General features: G+C 38.2%; 2 protein-coding genes across 2 annotated transcripts; both read right to left on the bottom strand.

Moving 5' to 3' along the window:
• Positions 1-7: 7 nt before the first annotated feature.
• snx24 (sorting nexin 24) lies at positions 8-7,854 on the bottom strand. Its single transcript, XM_074690339.1, has 7 exons — positions 7,619-7,854; positions 5,182-5,265; positions 3,070-3,174; positions 2,781-2,875; positions 2,661-2,690; positions 2,436-2,500; positions 8-1,822 (listed from the first exon to the last, which is right to left on the bottom strand). Exons 1-7 carry the CDS (start codon positions 7,685-7,687, stop codon positions 1,752-1,754), a joined length of 519 nt encoding a protein of 172 aa, XP_074546440.1. The 5' UTR covers positions 7,688-7,854; the 3' UTR covers positions 8-1,751.
• Positions 7,855-10,321: 2,467 nt separating this feature from the next.
• loxa (lysyl oxidase a) lies at positions 10,322-16,600 on the bottom strand. The gene is made up of 7 exons (XM_074690544.1): positions 15,780-16,600; positions 15,256-15,364; positions 14,657-14,794; positions 13,437-13,593; positions 11,088-11,183; positions 10,816-10,931; positions 10,322-10,729 (listed from the first exon to the last, which is right to left on the bottom strand). The coding sequence occupies exons 1-7, from the start codon at positions 16,417-16,419 to the stop codon at positions 10,723-10,725; spliced, it is 1,263 nt and encodes a 420-aa protein (XP_074546645.1). The 5' UTR covers positions 16,420-16,600; the 3' UTR covers positions 10,322-10,722.
• Between the last annotated feature and the right edge of the window lie 1,775 nt (positions 16,601-18,375).

Raw genomic sequence — 18,375 nt, 5'->3', positions numbered from 1 at the left:
TCAGACTTGTGTAAATAATTCATTTTATTGGTGTCAGGATTTTACACATGGTTCATCTTAAAGTGCTAGTTCCAGTGTTCACTGTAGGTCGACACTATGGCACATAAAGACACTCAAACAGTACAATGTTAAACAATATAAATAAATCTACATGATGGGTCTTTATGAAATGGTTCAGAGTCAGGATCATGATCTGCCTCGCTGAGGTCAGGTGATCAGAACACATGTAGGTCAGTGTGAATGTGCAGATGTAATGGAGGTCCAGTCACATTTGAGTGTTTTTAATAACTGATGTGAGATAAAGTTTTACAAAAGCAACAAGTCATTCTGAGTGTTCACTAGAGGAGAGGGTTAACACTTTCACAGAACAAGATATAGACAGTCTGCTGTTTTTTAGATTTTCATATTGCACAGTTTTCCTGGTTTTAAGTCCTTTGAATCGTCATCTCTCATTCAAGAAACAACAAAATCCCTTTTAGCGGAGGATGACACTTCCTCTAATCACAACGTGACGTGAGCGACATAAAACAGAGCGTTACTGGGTTTAGTGTTAAAACTGGCCTTTACAAAGTGTTACACTCAACATTTCTGCTGTTACTTTTTAATTTGCACAAGCTGTAGCTAATACTAAATGTCATTTCTATTTTAATCATTGTCCTCTGAATAGAAAAGAGCACTGAACTCTAATCCTGCCAAAGAGGGAACTCCAGACTGTGAAGTACACATCACGGTCAGTCTGAGGCTGTTAAATGTAAAGATAGTACATATGGTGCATAAGGCTTTAGTAGCTCTACAAGCAAGCTTCATGAAATTTGATAATCTGACTAAAAATGTCACATGATTCTGCGTCAGTCCAACTTAAAATGAAATAATCTACCAACATGAAATCAGAGGAGAGACCTTTCTAGATCTCTGAGCAGTTCCACCTCACACCACTGCTCAGAGCCACCAACAGAGATCAGATCATTATGTTGGCTACAGAGAGCACCCCCCCCCCTCCACCCTGCAGCTCGCCATCTTTCTGTCTGACGTCTAAATTTGGCACCTCAGAGCAAATCCAGCCAGCACAGCGCAGCACGGGGAGTGGCAGCCGCTGGTATGTAGGCCATAAGCGCCCTCTTTGTTGTCCTACAAACGATCCCTCAGTCCAGCTGACGTCTGCGTTTCCTCTGTGCTTCTTCAACAGTTGGTGTGGCGCGCAGAACACAAAGTAGCCAAACAAAAACGGAGAAAAAAGCAGTGCGGGAATTTCTCCCTGAGCTGCTCTTCTCCAAACTCCAGTCGATCCTGAATATTCATATTAATATTTAAAGGGAAATCTAAGAAAGTCTGATTGAGTTTAAAGCTCTAGTTTCTAAAAAAGAATGATCTTTTTATGATTGTGATGCCACAAAACACTCAAGTAACACTGCAATATTTTAGTACACATAAAGTAACGTATTAGTGCTGACAACTACTGTTTGTTTTAAATATTTTTAAGTGTTTAAAGGACTTCAGGCTCTCCAAACCTTTCTATATGAGTGTGTAACAAATACTTTACAAAATAAAGAGGCGTAAGTGTCTGTGACTTGCCTCTTCCAGTTATTAATCCCTTTTTTTAATCATGGATGTGCTTTTTAATGCTTTGGATGATACAAATGAGGCTCAGTGTACTGTAACATGTTATGCCCTTGCTGATGAACACCTAAAATGGTGCAGAAATACGGAGCATCCGTTTGTGGTGAGATGCCTTCAGAGCCGTCTCTGCAGCTCTACCTCGGCTGGAGGTCTGGGTAGAAAACTCCATGAACCACACCTTCGATCACCACGTTTGCAAATGCGTCTGAAAAGGAGGGAAGGGAAACTTCAGGATATAAAATGTTAAAATGAAAGACAAGTCCAAGAAGAAACTAAAAGGAAAAAAAATAGGAATGTAGCGTTTCTTTTTAAGACTCAAACACCAGCTTAGATTTCCGTTTTTGCAGTATGAAGAACGAACTGCACTGCAAAAAACTGAAATTTGATCAAGTGTATTTCTCTTGTTTTCAATACAAAATGTCTTTTTTAGATTAAATCTGAGCCACAATCACCTGACTACTCCAGAAAAATGTCTTATTTCAAGTTCTTAAAAGACAAAAATGAGGTTTAAACTGCCTGTCACAAGTAAACAAATCTACCAGTGGGGTAAGAGAAATGTGCTTGTATTAAGACATTTTTCTAATCATAACAAGCACATTTCTCTTACCCCACTGGTAGATTTTTTTTTACTTGTTACAGGCAGTTTAGACCTCATTTTTGTCTTTTAAGAACTTGAAATAAAAAAAAAATCAGCAATGGTCAGGTGAGAGGGGCTCATATCAAGTCTAAAAAGACATTTTTACTAAAAACACTCGATAAGATTTCATTTTTTTGCAGTGTGGGATACTGTAACCCTGATCTTAGTACTCTGAACTCACCGTGTGCAGATGGCATCAGGAAGGGGTCTCTCAGAAACAGCAGGACAGGCTGGTGTGAAAGTTTGCTAAAAAAAAGAAAACCCAAAAGAAGAAGTTAGTGAGTGTCTGGGTATCTGAGCCCTGCATAAAAACGAGCTACATCAGGAAGTTTGTAGATGACCGTCACTGAAACATCAGATGTACTGGTTTCATATCATAGTGTTAGAATTAACAAAAAACTTGTACCTGGATTCCTCAGATTCTGTGTCGAAAGACCTGGGAGAGGCAGAATGAAGATGTAAAACACAAAAACAAACAATAGGGATTTGTTTTTTACTCGATGGAAACTGTGCATTCCCAACTCACCCGCAGCTTTCTGTTTTTGGCACTGAAGGAAAATGGCGGATGTTCAGGAAATCCAGGAATATCTTTGGAAGAACCCCATTTTCCATAATTATAGTCTGAGAAAAACAGACAAAACAAAAGCAAATTACAGCGTGCACCAGAGGCAGCGGCACACAAAGCCAGTGACCTCCATGACTTCTTCTGGAGAACTCTGAGTGTCTTTAATCCTCTGACATCTGCAGCGGGTTTGTGTGTTTATGCTGGTAAATCAGTCCCATCAGGTGGACTGAAGTGTGTTCTGTCAAAGTACCTGCAGGTACAGCTCCAGACCCAGTCTCCTCTGCTCAAGGACTTTGGGAACCCAGTTTCTGACGTGTTTGGAGGGGATCTCAGGTGGCTTTATGCTCTTCTTCAGCTGAAAAACATCATCAGGGTTTTCATTGATCATGACAGATTAGAAACGAGGAACAACAAATTAAATTATATCTGTATAAACAGCTCAGTGAGGCTGAACTTTGGGTGGGCACAGTGGTGCTTTGAAAGAAAATATTTCAATATCCCCAAAGTATTTTGGCTTTGGCTTCTTCTAACCTTATATTGTGTCATATTACGTTATATTATATCATATAGTGTCATATTATATTATATTATATTATATTATATTATATTATATTATATTATATTATATTATATTATATTATATTATATTATATTATATTATATTATATAATATTATATTATATTATATTATATCATATTATATTATATTATATTGTGTCATATTATATTATATTATATTATATTATATTATATTATATTATATTATATTATATTATATTATATTATATTATATTATATTATATTACATTACATTACATTACATTATATTATATTATATTATATTATATTATATTATATTATATTATATTACATTATATTACATTATATAACATTGCTCTATACTTAACGATTTAAGTCTTGTTTTTAGTAAAAATGTCATATTAGGCTTAATTTGAGTTTCATTTAGGTACAAGTCCAAAAAATGTCTTGTTTTAAGACATTAAAAGACAAAATAAAGATGTAATACACATAAAAATATTGCTTGCCAAGTGTCTTGAAAAAAGAATGTCAGTCTTAGCACAAGAAAATGAAAAAGCACATTTTTCTTTACTTAATGGCAGAGTTTTTACATCCTTATAATTAATTCAGGCGTCATTTTTGTCTTTAATATTTTAAAATGAGACATTTCCCTTGACTTGTCAGGTGAACGTGGCTCATATTAAGTCTAATAAGACAATTTTTTTTACTCAAAATGACTCATAAGTTTAGTGTTTAGTTTTTGCAGTTTTTGTGACCCTGGCTTCTGTGCATTGAGCACAATGCAGAATTTGCCCACCATGCCAAACTAGCGCCACTGCTTTTTGATTTTCAGCAGTGGTACAAATAAAGAAGAGTGATAGAAATATCATAAATGTAACTTTAATTTACAAAACTAAATCACAATGTTGACCAGGATGTTGTTCCAATCCACAGGGAAGAAGTTGATAAAGTTAACTACAGAAGTTAAAGTTTTATCCTGCTGGTGCAACTAGAAGAAAAGTCAGGGGATCATCATGAAGTTACACCACAATCATGTCTGTATCACTTCAGATATTTTAGTCTAGACTGAAACTACACATGACGCAAAGCCAGGATGCAGAAATATCAACAACTATAGCAGAAACGGACCTGACCTGTACAGCTGAAAGCACTAACTTGCACGTGATGGCTCCATTTAAATCAAACATGCCTCAGCAAGTCACGTGTAACACGCCATAAAGGTGTGACGCTATGAACAGCTCCAGGATCCTCAAACTGTGATGAAGCTGTGGTTTATTCCATCATCTATACCTGTGCTGCTCTTAATGCAACATATCAACATGTCCTCTGGGGAGAAGCGTGCAGACAAAGAGAAGCTGCAGCCGAACAGAATTTGGATTATTTTCAGGACAGGAAGAGGAACTGCTCTGTAAAGCTGCAACAACTAATAAACATATATGGTCAGTGTGGTTAACCACCGAGGGACTTATTAAAAACTGCATTACTTTGAACTGTATTGAATATTTTAGTTAGGTAATGAGCATACATGATAAGTCAGCTGCTCAGTTTCTAAAGTATGGCAACTGAAGATGAAGACCCAGAAGGAAACACCCACTGATAAGCTGGCCTGAACATGTTGGATTTCCAGCACTTCTCAATTTTTAATGCTGTCACAACTCGTGTATTTGAGGAACCAGGTTATGAATACGCTGGATGAGATCATAAACACGATCTATGTTTACTTTCTGACCGAGTACACTCAAGTTTTAGTACCTAAAAACATAAAAAGGAGAACTTTGTTTTTGTCAAACCAGACAAACGTGGGGGAAGCACTTGATCTCACCATCTTATGCAAAGCGTGGAATTCACTGTAGCGTTTCTCCACACTGTGCTGCCTGCCATTCATCAGCACATCAATCTTAAAGACCTGAAAAAGAGGGAAAAGGTGAAGTTGAGTAAATTATGACTTGTCATCATCAGAGCCAATGTGCCCCCTCTTCCTCCTCGCTGAAACAGTCAGAGTGGAGCTGTCAGTTTTTGTAGCTGTCAGCGAGTTACCAAGAGGAAACATCTGCTGGTTTTACTCCAAAGAAAACATGAAAAAAACAATGAGTATGTCATTTATCAGACTTTTACTTCCCTCGCTTGTCTGGATTCTTCCGTAAAAGATGCAGATAATTGGGCACCAGTTTTGACCAGTGGTTAGGCTGCACGCCCAATTTATAGAGGCTAATACCATAAAGAGGACGGCATCGGTTCGACTCCAAAATGTGGACTCTTTCCTGAGTGTTACCCCCCACTCCCAACCTGTTTCCTGCTTTATCTCATCTTCTTTGAAAGACAGACAAAAATAAACCTTTCAAAATGACTCAAATAAGACAGGAAATCCAGTCATAAATGACGACAGCATTTATGACCGTAGTCAGTGCAATTTTGGTGGCGTAAACATAGAGAAGTACGCTGAGATTTCCACATAAATTAAATGTCTAAATGTAGAAAAAACAGCAAAGGAGAAAGAAATGATAAAAATCCTGTGATAGACTTTTTTTAACAAATCTTGTGACTGCTTTTACAAAACACGTCACGTTCAGTTTCCATTTGGTGTCACAAAGTTACTGCTAACCAAGTAAGTTTCATTCACCACAGACTGCTGACTTAGCTTGTGTAGGCGATTTGAAGAGTTTCAGGGATTAGCTCAACATTGTTGTTGGTTTTCTTGCCAGGAGTTGGATTAAAGGATTACAACTTTTACGTCTGCATCCTGAATTTATCTAAAGCTTTCTCTTTCTGGCTTATTAAAAGGAACAAAATTAGAGGAAAACAAACTGCATGACTTCTTTTCCTTAAGTGCAGAAACAAAAAACTTGCTTCAGGAGTAAAGAGCAGGCTTGCACTTCTATTCATATAGAGCGCATTAGGGAAAATATTCAATTCATTGACTGAGGTTTGGATTTCAACAGTACAACAACAACAAAAAAAGAAATAAATTCTAAGCAAATATCTCTATATCTTACTTTGGTAAAACCATATGTTAAGACTTGATGTATGCCAAAGTCACCTGACAAGTAGGGATGGGTAACTTTTACATTTGAAGCGATACGGTACAGATGCCCGGTACCTGGCAATCGGTACCGGTACCCAACGGTACTCAACGGTACCAATTGTTGGTACTTTTTTGTGTTTTATAGTAAAAACATCAATTTCTTCAAAAGTAAAACATATATCTTTTTTCAATTTGACAAATTTATTCTTCAATATATAACCTTGCAATGCTGTGTTCATGTCCAGCATGGAAAATCTCCTACTCTTCCACTCCCTCACAGTCACAAGGATGCATTTAGGTACCTAAACATGGTGCTTTTTGGTTTTACGTGAATCAGTACCCGGTACTTTTGACAGAATTCGGTAGGTACCTATAACAGTACCTAATTTGGTACCCATCCCTACTGACAAGTCTGGAAGATTTTAATAAAAACAAAACAATGCGCCCAAAAAACGGTTTGTAAATAGTTTTTTGAATTTAAAATGATTAAGATTTTCACTAACTAAATTTTGTCAACCCAATGCTACATTTTTTTTGGCAATTTGAGCAACTCAGGCAATATTTTTGCCTTTTTTTTATTTGTCTCAATGTCTTGAAATAAGACTTGTCAGGTGAATGCAGGTCATAGTGAGTCTCGTTTGATTTTTTATTTATTTTTTGCCAGAAAAAACAAAAACAAAACAAAACAAAACAAAAAACATAAATACAACAACTCGTAAATAAATAAATAAATAAATAAATAAATAAAAATAATAAAAAATTAAAAAAAAACTAAAAGCTTTAATACAAAAAAAACCTATTTACACTACTTGACTCGTTTCAGACAGAGGGTGCTGATCTCTGATCTTCTGCAGTGTGTGGGTTGGAAACATGCACAGTAACGCTTAACAAACATTAATTCACAAAGTAGAAGCTGCAGTAAACAGACATTAAGTTTTGGCTGTTTTAATTACAATAAACTTGACATTTAACATAGACTAATATCTATGCAAACAAGGAGGCTCCCATGGCTGATCTGTGACGCGAACATAAAAAAAACACACAGAGATACCAAACCCACAGAGATAATAACGCTACTAGTTTATCGATATGAAACAGACTGAAGTTCATTTAAAAGTACGAGAATGAAAAACATCTGGGTAAAGCTGATGACAGCAGCAGAGACACACACACACACAGAGAGAGACAGACATGCAGACACACAGAGACACACAGAGGTTATTACTGAGCGGCTCACCGTGAACCCTTTCTCCATCGGGTTGTTTTCTGAACGGAACGAGGGGATCGACACTCGGACCGGGTGCATTTTGGCTCCAGGTTGTTACACTTCAGCGGGGATTATTTGATCCTGTGACACTCATACACTCCACGACACACACACAAACACACTCTGCTGGTGGTTTACTCCAGCTTCTCTGGAGCTCTGATAAAAATCACTGAACTCAAACAGAGCAAACACAGACTCAGTAGAGCCCCCTGGTGGAGCGGAGGTTACCACACAGTGAGGCCGGTAGGGATTTTATCTTTTTTTTTTTTTTTTTTTTTTTTTTTTTTTGACCAAATAAGAGTCATTAACGGTAATATATACGATAAATTTCTAATTCTGAAAAACAAAAAACAAAAAACAAAACAAAACAAAAAAAAAAAAAACAAAACAAAACCTTTAATAATGTGTGCAAAGAAATATAGTAAATAAATGTGCGGGGAAAAAATACCAAAAAAACTTTTTTTTTTCTTTTTTTTTTTTCAATGAAATGGGTCTTTATTCTTTTAATCGCAATAATTCAGTCATTTTTTTTTGCAGGACACACAATTAGCATTCTCAAGTAAAAAAAAATTGTTACTGATATCAATTCTTTTAAGACAAAAAGATTTAAGTCAAAGGCCCAACTCAGAACTGTTGATTTTATAATACTGATCCCACTGGCAACAATAGCTTCCACACTTAAAAAAAAAAAAAAAAAAAAAAAAAAAAAAACTTCTAAAATGTCTTTAAGTGCTGGTTTGACTTTGGGCAGCCAGTTTAAATTTGACATAAAAAAAAAACATTTATTATGAATGATAAATAATTAAATAAATAAATAAGGAAAGAAATACAACTATTTAAGTAATTAATAAATGAATGACATATAAAGGACATAAAGAGGTCAAAGAGGTCTAACCTTTTTTGGGTTAAGACACCAAGATGTAAAATTTCCAATAAAAAAAGGAGTAATTGTTAAATGAGTAACACATGAATACATTTGTAAAAGGCATAATTGTCATATATATTCTGTATACAGGGATAAATAGAAAAAACAAAGCAGTTTTTATTGAAACGGTGCTTTATTATGACTCTTATCTGAATATTTAGCTAGAGGTGCATGGAAAGTTGGTGGGCCATAGATGTTGTAGTAGGTAAAGCAGAATGGTGGCAGCCTTTATTGACAGATGTGATGCATGTTAAGTTCAACAAAATGTTTAACCAGCACCCATTTTTTTCCCCCAAAAATACTTATCCTGTCAACAAAAAAATGCATCTGACTCCTTTTTAATGAGTTATCATTAATTTTTCTGTCAACATTCACATGATTTCTTTTATCTAAGGGAGTTACTTTGTGCATCATCTGGCTTTACTTGGCTCTGAAGGGTATTTAGTGTTTTCCAGCCTTTTGTTTTTGTTTTGGCTCCCTTCAAAATCGAGCTTTCAACAACAGCAGCTAAAAGTTACATGATGAAAGAAAAGTGTTCTTAATTAACAAAATTTATCAGAAGAAAGTTTGTTAAAGTGTTTCATTACATTTATGAGTCTGTTTTAACTGGCGTTGAATCTTGTGAGCATAAATAATGTTTTATGTTAATTAGAACCAGCCACAGTGAGAGGCTCCAGTTGGAAGACGAAAAAAGGGAAAGAAAATGTGTTGATGGACATTTTAATGATTATTACTTGACAAATTGAAGATCATACTTGTCGTGCATCACAAGAGCTTCTTTTTTTCAGGAAGATCACTGTTACCTCACTTATACAAGAGGTCTTTACCTTGAAAGAGCTTAATTTCCACCACAATGGAGGCCCAGGAGACCCTGTTAGAATTTTTTTTTTTGGTACAAAATCTGATGAATCGTGACTATTTACAGTGTAAAGAAAAACAACAAGTGTTACTCCTTAAATGTTAAACAAAACAAGCCAAAGTTCTCTTTAAGTTGCTGTTAGGAAACGTCTAAGAGGACAAACACAGCAGGGATCAGACACACTACTTTGCCCACAGGGGGCGCCAAAGGGCACACACCAGGAGAAAGAATAAGGTGGGTTTACATCAGTTGTCCAAAAATGGTCTGTAATTAAATTCCAAAGCTAAAGAGTAAATTAAGTCATATTTGCTATCAAGTAAATAATGCGAAAAATAAAACATCAGTTAGATTTATGTAGAGTCCCTGTCTTCTCTCGTCTTTGGTACTAACCTCCATGGTACCAGTAAGCCTCCTGAGAAGTCTTAACTCACATTTAACTAAAAGTTTCAGTGGTGCTGGAGCATTACCATGAGGCATGAAACAAAATAATCAGAATTAGGTTCATTCCTTATAGAATAAACTATGAGGTAAATCATCTTTTACAGATATCCCTTCTTTGACACAGTAAATACACTAAAAAAACTGTAATCTAACAAAATTTGTGCTTGAATTGACTGCAAATAGGGGAAAAATTATTTAATTATCGGATAAGAAAATATTGACTGTCAAGTTTCTTGAAGGAAAACTTAACCAGTACATCTTTCTTACCAAACTGGTAGATTATTATTATTTTTTAAGCAATCCAGGCGTCTTTTTTTTCTGGACTTGACGGATAAATGTCAAAAGGAGTCAAAGAAGACAATTTTTACAAAAAAAAACTAGAGATAAACACTGGCTGTGGTTTCATTTTTGCTGTGTGGGTCCATTTTTGTCTTTTTTAGAATGAGCTGCAGAGACAAAAACTTCAAACTGTTGAGCTGTACCACTTTGTACAATATTCAAACTTTTTATTTCCACCATGTTTCACCAAAGCTTTTAAGTAAAGAGCTTTTTCTGTTGTTTATAAATATAACAAATACATTTTCAATAGTTCAAAATAGCGATACAATATGGAATAAGAGTAAGACATGAAAATAAAGCAAGAAATATGTGTTAGTGAGAAGAGGAGATAAGAAACACAAGGAAAGAAGAGTTAAACGTTACCTGGCGCTTTAGCAGATGCTCCCTTTTACATGGTAGTATTTTAAATTATATAAACTGCTTATCTAACAATCATAAAATAGAATTTATGAAATTTTATATGCTTTCATATGCAGTCCTCTTCATTTTGGTGTGAACGTCTGTCACGTCTTAATACCTGAAAAATTAAAACAGAGAAAAAGAATGAAGACGTGTTTGTGAAGAATTAACATCAAAGTTTGTGACTTGAGGCTCGACACTCACGACGACATGTGACAACCAGACACGTAGGCGTAGTTCCCGGTGTAGCGGACGTCACAGCGCACCACGTTGTTGCTGTAGTCGCTCTCTGGGACGTGATACTGTGGATTTACACTGATCTGAGGAGAACAACAGAAAACAAAATGATAAACAAGACAGCAGCAAACTGAATCAAAAGCACAGATGTGATAAATATTATTTTGTATAAGAGTAAATCTTATTAAAATAGTTTAGTGCCTCAGGAGAAGGCCAAGTGTCTGGTGTTTCTGTCAGACCTTGAGGATGTAGTTTCCAGGTTTCACATCTGTGATGTCGATCCACTGACAGTCGATGTCTGCGTTGTAGGTATCATAACATCCCGGGCTCAGACCCTACACATGGGGCAGCAACCAACATCATATAAACACACAAAAATCTTCTTATATAACACTGTAAGGTCATTTTACATGCAACAGTCAGTCTAAACTCATGACATATAAACTTTTTTTTATCTTGTGATTGATTTATAGAGAGCAAAGTTTTATTTCTGATTGTTTTGGATACTGCTGCTCAAAAAACAGAAAGAAACCAGACCAGAAAAAGGAAAATTCATTAAACCACCGCTTGCTCAAGCAAAGAGGAAATATTAAAGCTGTTTTTCAAAGGACAGCTGCCACAGTGTGTCATTTTTTCTTTTACTACTCGTACTTTCTCCGATGTTCTGGAGAAAAATACCAAAACAAGTCGTTCCATGAGAAGGACAGAGGAAGTTTTTCTCATTTTTGGTCAGAGCGTTTAACATCTGTGCACGTAGATGCTGTAAATCACCGCAGTGTGAACTTGCAGAAACACATCAGCTCAGTCGAATTCAAGGTGACGGTTTCTCCTTCAGTAAAAAGTTTCATTTTGTAACTGACATTTCAAAATGTCAGAGTTACAAAAGCACATGTGTAGATAATAAGACGTTGGAGTTGAACATACTGGCTCACTGTTGTGATTTACTGAAATGCTCATACAGAACTGAGAAGACTCTAATACCATTATTAACACCAGGACTTTTCCTACTGTGTCGATAAAAAACATCTGCTGTGAATGAGCCTCACTCCTCTGCCCACAGGATGCTCCAGCTGAATAAAACTGTCATGGATGACAAAGACTGACATGAAGGAGGACTCATGTATTTAGATCATCGTAGTCACAATCAAGCAGTGATGTGTATGGGAATGTTTGTGATGATCATTTATAGATTAATTTAACTTTTCTGCAGCACTAACCTAAAGAAGAACATGGGGATTAACATGGTACTGGTTGATCTTCACTGGTTGGACTGGATTCTGGTTTATTTCTTTGCCACTTGGGGGCAGCGAATCAAGTTCTTAACAAAACCAGACACACTGTGTGCCTAAAGAAACTGCTCTGACCAACTTTTTGGGTTAGAGGTCATTATTTTACAAGCAGCAGACACAAGGCAACACTAGAAACCACCTATAAGCAAATTATTTTTGTCTACTGGTGAATGTAAATCTGTTAAAGCACCATCTGCTTCCTTTATCTGGCTTGTACATTTCATGTAGCACAGGAGTTTCCAAACTTCTCAGCCTGTGACCCCAGAAATAAAGCTGCCAGACACTGTAGACCTCCTGCTGTGAGAAATAAATTCTGAATTCAGCTGATCTGCGCAAATATTAATCCTGAAGTGTGGAAAAAAGATCAAACTTTTATGTTCAAACGGTTTGTTAAAGCATCTTGCCTCTATTTTTGTTTATAGTTTCCCAATAATGGATAAAATATGCAACTGTCAATAGTTTTGAATGGAAACATCAACTTTGAGCTTTGAGCTACAGCTAAGAAAGAAGGAAAACTACAGAATAAGGAGAAAAAACTAGGAATTTTTTCTTCTTTAAAGTTTGTTTTTAGCCTTTTGGAGCCTCTGAAAGGACAGCAACTTGTGGAGTCAGAAACTGTGAAGAAAGATTGGTGGATCACATGCATCAAAGAGGCACGGTCCAGATCAAAACCTGGACCACATGTTTGAACTCCTCCTCCTCCTTCTGTACATAGAAAGCACAATTTGACCCCTGAGCTACACCCTGGTTGGATGCATTCCAATAATTGTTCTGTTTGATCGTGTTAAGAATCGCAATTTGACACTAGCAGCACTGTCTACACATGCCTGAACAAAATTTAAAGACTGAGGGAAATTATTTTAAAAAATCACATTTTTCACAGATGGATTTAAGGTAAAGAGATAAACAGAAGCAAGAGACAAAAAAATAAACAGTGTGTAATTAAACCCCAAAAAATAAATCCAAAAAAGTGTCAAAGAAAGGACCTGGAAGAGAGCAGCCCCATCATTCTTGGTGATCACTTACTTCAAAAAGTTGTTAGACAACTTTAAAAAGTTAAATCTGCACTCCCTTAATCTTTTGATCAGCTGATGAACATCCTGTTTGAGTTTAAATGCAGTTTTCAATGAACTAGCTACTCTCTAATTTTTCTCTCTGGCTCCCGTTTAACCTCTCTGCATTTGAAGCTTTTCTTACCACCTGCTTACAATCCACCAGTGTGAAATGTGGATTCTTGTAATTTTTTCCCTCTGTTCTTGTGATTTATTTCAGGAGTGAATCAGAGGTAAATGTTGACACCTGTGTGTGCGCTGTGCAGGCGTATCTCCTGTAGTAGCCGTAGTCACAGGACGTGTCCTCCAAACAGAAGCTGGCCTTGTGTCCCTCGGCCACGGAGTGATGCGTGTTGGCATCCAGCAGGTCGTAGTGGCTGAACTCGTCCATGCTGTGGAAGTGTCTGTGGATCGACAGCAAATTCAACGCTTTTAATCTGAACCAGCTGAGCTCCACATCAATGTGAGACGAATTAAAAAGAACCAGGTTTTGCTTTTGTTCCATCCAAACAGATTTGGTTAAATGATTCAAATTTTTTTCAGGTTGCTCTGTCTGAATCCATACTGTAGGTCTGTGAATTCATCATGCAGGCGTTTTTAAAGCTGCAGTGGATCCAAATCTGCTTCATTATCTTCAAGACAAAGTTTGTCTAATTCAACAGAAACAGTCTGGACTTCAGCATCCGTCGACTTTCAAAACACTGACAGAGAGCCTACACGGGCTGAACTAACAGCTCCCTGGGTCTGTGCCAAGTGTGCTCTGTGTCGGGCATTAGCACAGTGCTCTGGTTTATTTAACTACATAACTATGGGCTGAGGTAGCCTCTGTAGAATCAGGGAAAACTCGGCAGTGAGCCAGACGCTCAATAAAAGAATCACAGTTTTCCTTTGTGGTTCATTAACTCTATCAGGCAACTTTATTTTACGAGATTTACAGCTGTAAATAAACTGAAGCTGGAGGTCGTAGTCAGTTCAGTTATGTCCGTGTTTTTCATTTCTACAAAGAGTGTAGGAATAAAAGAAGGAGGGGGGAAATTAAACACATGTAAAGATGTCAGTTTTTTGATGTGAAGCAATAAAACAGCTGGCATAACTGTTCAGAAGCCAAAAATAGAACAAATGTGGCTCAAAATGAGAGCATAATGCTTCAGTTTATACTAAAAAAGGAGAAAGTGGAGACAGTCATTGTTCTGTTGATGATTGGGACCAAACTGACAAAAGTGTATAGGTTTGAGCGTGCTGTCTCACATTAAAACTTTTTAAATCCCTCAATCTTCATCCTCTGTTTCCACATTCTCATTCAGAGCAGGTACCTCCAGATCTGTTTCATGTTTCCATGCATGACAGCTCCATGCAAATGACTCCAAATGATGCCAGTGGAAGGATAAATGAAGCACGACAACAAACCACATGTCCCTCTGGACTCGCTCTGTGTGACGGTGAGGTGGACAGTGACTTTATACTCACTGGTGACAGCTGTGCCACTCCCAGGAGTAACGTGGCCTGCTGGGGAGGAAATCTGCCGTCCCCTGGTTCTTGACTCTCTGTGGGAACCTCAGCAGCATGCGGGTGTCATAGTCTCTGATCTCGCTTCTATAGGCGGAGCTGCAGACACAAACAGGAGGAGGAATATAAATCCTCAGTGCAGATATGGACACAATGACGTCACTCAGACAGCTGAATCCCTCCTCCAGAGCTTCCTCGTCTGTATAAATGATGGGTGGAAAAATAATTTAAAGGTACAGGCATGTTTGGGTTGGTGTTCAATAATGTGTTTACCATTCAGGCTTTCTCTCCTCCCGCACACTATGATTAAGCTCTACAGAAATCCACCGCTCCACCCCATCAGCGGGAGGATTTGGTTAATTTTACCTCATCACATGGTTCCACTGCTCAGCCCTCTCACCCACAAACACTTAAGGTGGTTGTTATGGCTCAGAGCTCTCTGAATCACACACAGACTTGGTGGCTAACACTTCCCCCCACCCCCCCATACTTTCTTTTTCCCTCTTCTTTACTTTCTCTTGCTCTACATGTGGCAAAATCCTGACAGCTGGGCAGTCTACCTGGACAGACAGTTCTCCTCAGCTGCACATCTCAGGTTGTACATGGGGACTCTCTGGGCGTAGGCAGAGGCTTGGATGTAGTAGGGGTCAGGTACAAGATCAGGCAGACCTACATTTAAAAACAAAATGTAGGTCATCATGGTTAAATGTGACAAAACACCTACGATTAAAAATCATCATAACCAATCAGAAATAGAAGATGATGAAACTTATAATTGAACATATTTGAAAATAAATAATAATAAAAAAAATTGAATTTTCAGTCATTTTAAGACGATAAATGGCAAGAAAGGACAGATAAATAAGACATGTATTAAAAATTAAATAATTTTAACAGAAATGGAACAAACTAGCATCCAACACTTTGTGACTTTCTCTTCGTATCATTCATTTTTTTTAAATAAATTGATTTTCTGAATATTGTTCTAACATAATAACACCTGAAAAAACAACTCATACACCCAGACTTTTGGCCTTAAAGAGTTTAAATAAGTTTTTTTTTCGGTCACTTTCCCCTCTCTTACCGTACTGATGATACCTTGTGCCATATCCGGGTCTCGATCTCGGCCTCGGTCTCTCGTAGACGTCATAATAGTTATAATACGGATTATCACTGTCGATGGATTTGTAGGGGTCGTAGGGATCGTCCCCCATCATCATGTCTTCTCTCCGGGGTAGGGGCGGGCTGACAGTGACCTTGTCCTGGGTCTCATTGGCTCTGTTTCTCTGCGTCTCCGCAAGGCGCTCGTGGTGATGCTGGCGGTGCGCGTGCCCTCTCACGAGCCGCTGGAGCTGAGGCGGGAGGCCACGGGAGCTGTTAGGGTTGGATGCCGGCCGGGGAGGCTGCTGCTGCTGCTGCTGCTGCAGCTGCTGCGACTGGCTCGAGGTGTCCGGATGTCTCGCGTCTTCGTTGTGAATGATGGTGACAGGTCGCGCGTGCACTTGCTCCTGAGGCGCCCCTCTCCGCCTCGCGGGCTGATACTCTGAGCCGTGGCTTAAAATGCTAAAAATCTTCCCATTGTGTGACCACTGAAACGTCTGCCGGAGAGCCGCTCTTTGTTGTGCCTCGGGTTCCCTCTGACAGTGGGCGACTTGCAAAATGAAAACACAAAAGTAGAGGCAGGCATATGCGTAAAGACGCGTGCCAAATACGCGTAATCCCATTTTTTGAACTAAATCAGAGCGGATTCAATGTGACAAAGCAAGTACTTCATGTGAGCCGGGGTTAGCAGTTGTCGTTACCTCAAAAATCCCTCATCTCTGTTTGAAGGATTCTCAGAGAGCAGAGAAGAAAAGCTAAGTTTGGATGTATCGGTGTAAACTCATATCGCTCTGCTCCTGCAGCCTGCAGATGCGCCCAGTGAGATGAGGATGATGGAGGAGGAGGAGGAGTTCAGCTTTTGGTGAATCTGTTACACAAGTCTGCTGCCGGTGCTCATATAACCAGAAAAAGGATACGTGATGTCTGACCATGCCCAGCCAAGAGTGTTTGATAACTGTTCATTTTGACTCGTTAAAAGATGCTTAATGCAGAAATTTGAGATGCACAAACTGAATTATTGCAGCTGCAAACAAAGAAGATGCATACCTTCCAGTGAACTCACTTTCAATGACTAATTGACCCACTTCTCAGAAACTTCTGCAGAATTCTCTTATTCATCACATTCTGCCAGATCAACAGGGTCTCATGGTAAATAGCTTTTCTCTTGACTGTTGGATGAACTCCCAACCAAATTGCAACACACTCCAGCAGCTGTGCCGCCAGACGCCTCTACACTTCACTTTCTCACAGGAGGATCTCAGAAGCCTTAATGGTACTCTTTGATGGCTCTGCTACACTTTCTGTTTTTTCTCCTTCGGGGAAACCATCCCCCACAAACCTCTTCTGTCTGAGGTTTGCTGACAATGTGAAAGACTCTGCACATGCATCTAAAGACATTCCTCCTCTATATGGTCATATTTAGTCTATGCTGTGCACCAAACAAATGGAAGCTGTGGTGATGTGCCTGTTGTATCTGTTTTACAGTACAATGACCTTTCACTCCCATCCCGAGGAATACTTCTGTTCAGCTCGGTCAAATCACCGCCCTGCTGTTGACACCACAGCTGTAATGCATAGCTTTGGAAACTTAATCCAAGGTTTGCATATTCCTCGGTTCAGCAGACCAGGAAAATCTTTCCTGCATCTACACAATCGACCACAGGAAGGCTGCTGTTAAACCTCAGTGAACTGTCACAAGGGTTTAGTTTCCATATCATAAAGGCCTGTGGAATCATGGGAACTTTGCCTAATGACTCAGATAAAGGGCAAAGAGGCCAAAAGAAACATATGCTATGTGTGTTTATCAGGCTGTAAACTCAGATTCAGGATTAAGCTTTATAAAAAAGGAGGGAGGAAGTAGACTGAGAAATGAAGCGTACTGAAAGCAGGGCAAAGCAGCATAAAGATCACCTTAGGGAAGATTACATTTCATCAGTATGGGGCAGTATTGGGGATTAATGTTGTTGATGATAATGGTGTTACTATTCCTGTTATTGTTTTCCAGTTACAGGTTATCAAATTGTTTTATTAATTTCATTTCCAACGACATTACTGTCAGCAAAAGTGAAATGCAGTGTGTTCTAATACACTGATATCTATCAGCTGTTGTCCGGCCTGGTTCCCTCAGCCAGGCACAGGACAGGAGCTGCAAATAAAACTTTTTTTTTTCCTGATTGTCTTTCTTTGGTGAGAGGGGAGCGATGACCATAAACTGTATATAGAGTGGACTGTGTGGCCTCACCTTTTTCCTATTGTACAGTTTTAAAGCCAAAATACTGCATCGGAGGCACCGCCATCGTACAGCAAGAGTCTACGCGTTAGAGGCTGAGGGACTCAAAGAGAATCTGAGTGGAGCCAGGTGACAGAAATATATATATTTTTCTTTCCAGAGTCTAATCTCTTCTTGGCTCCACTTCCTGACATACTTTACAATGACCCCCCAAAAAGAACCCACACAAGAGCGTCAGCTGTCAATTATTAATTATTTATACATTAAATATGATGTAAAACCTTGTTTTTAACCTCTTATGACTAATGAAAACAAAACTTTTTTGTAAAAAGTTGCTCTGAATACAAGG

The sequence above is a fragment of the Halichoeres trimaculatus genome, unplaced genomic scaffold (genome assembly GCF_033239565.1).
Source record: "Halichoeres trimaculatus isolate MK-OKI-2021-1 unplaced genomic scaffold, fHalTri1.1 fHalTri1_scaffold_16, whole genome shotgun sequence".
Lineage (NCBI taxonomy): Eukaryota > Metazoa > Chordata > Actinopteri > Labriformes > Labridae > Halichoeres > Halichoeres trimaculatus.
Note: the sequence above shows the minus strand (reverse complement) of the source record. Positions and strands in the feature narration are given on the sequence as shown.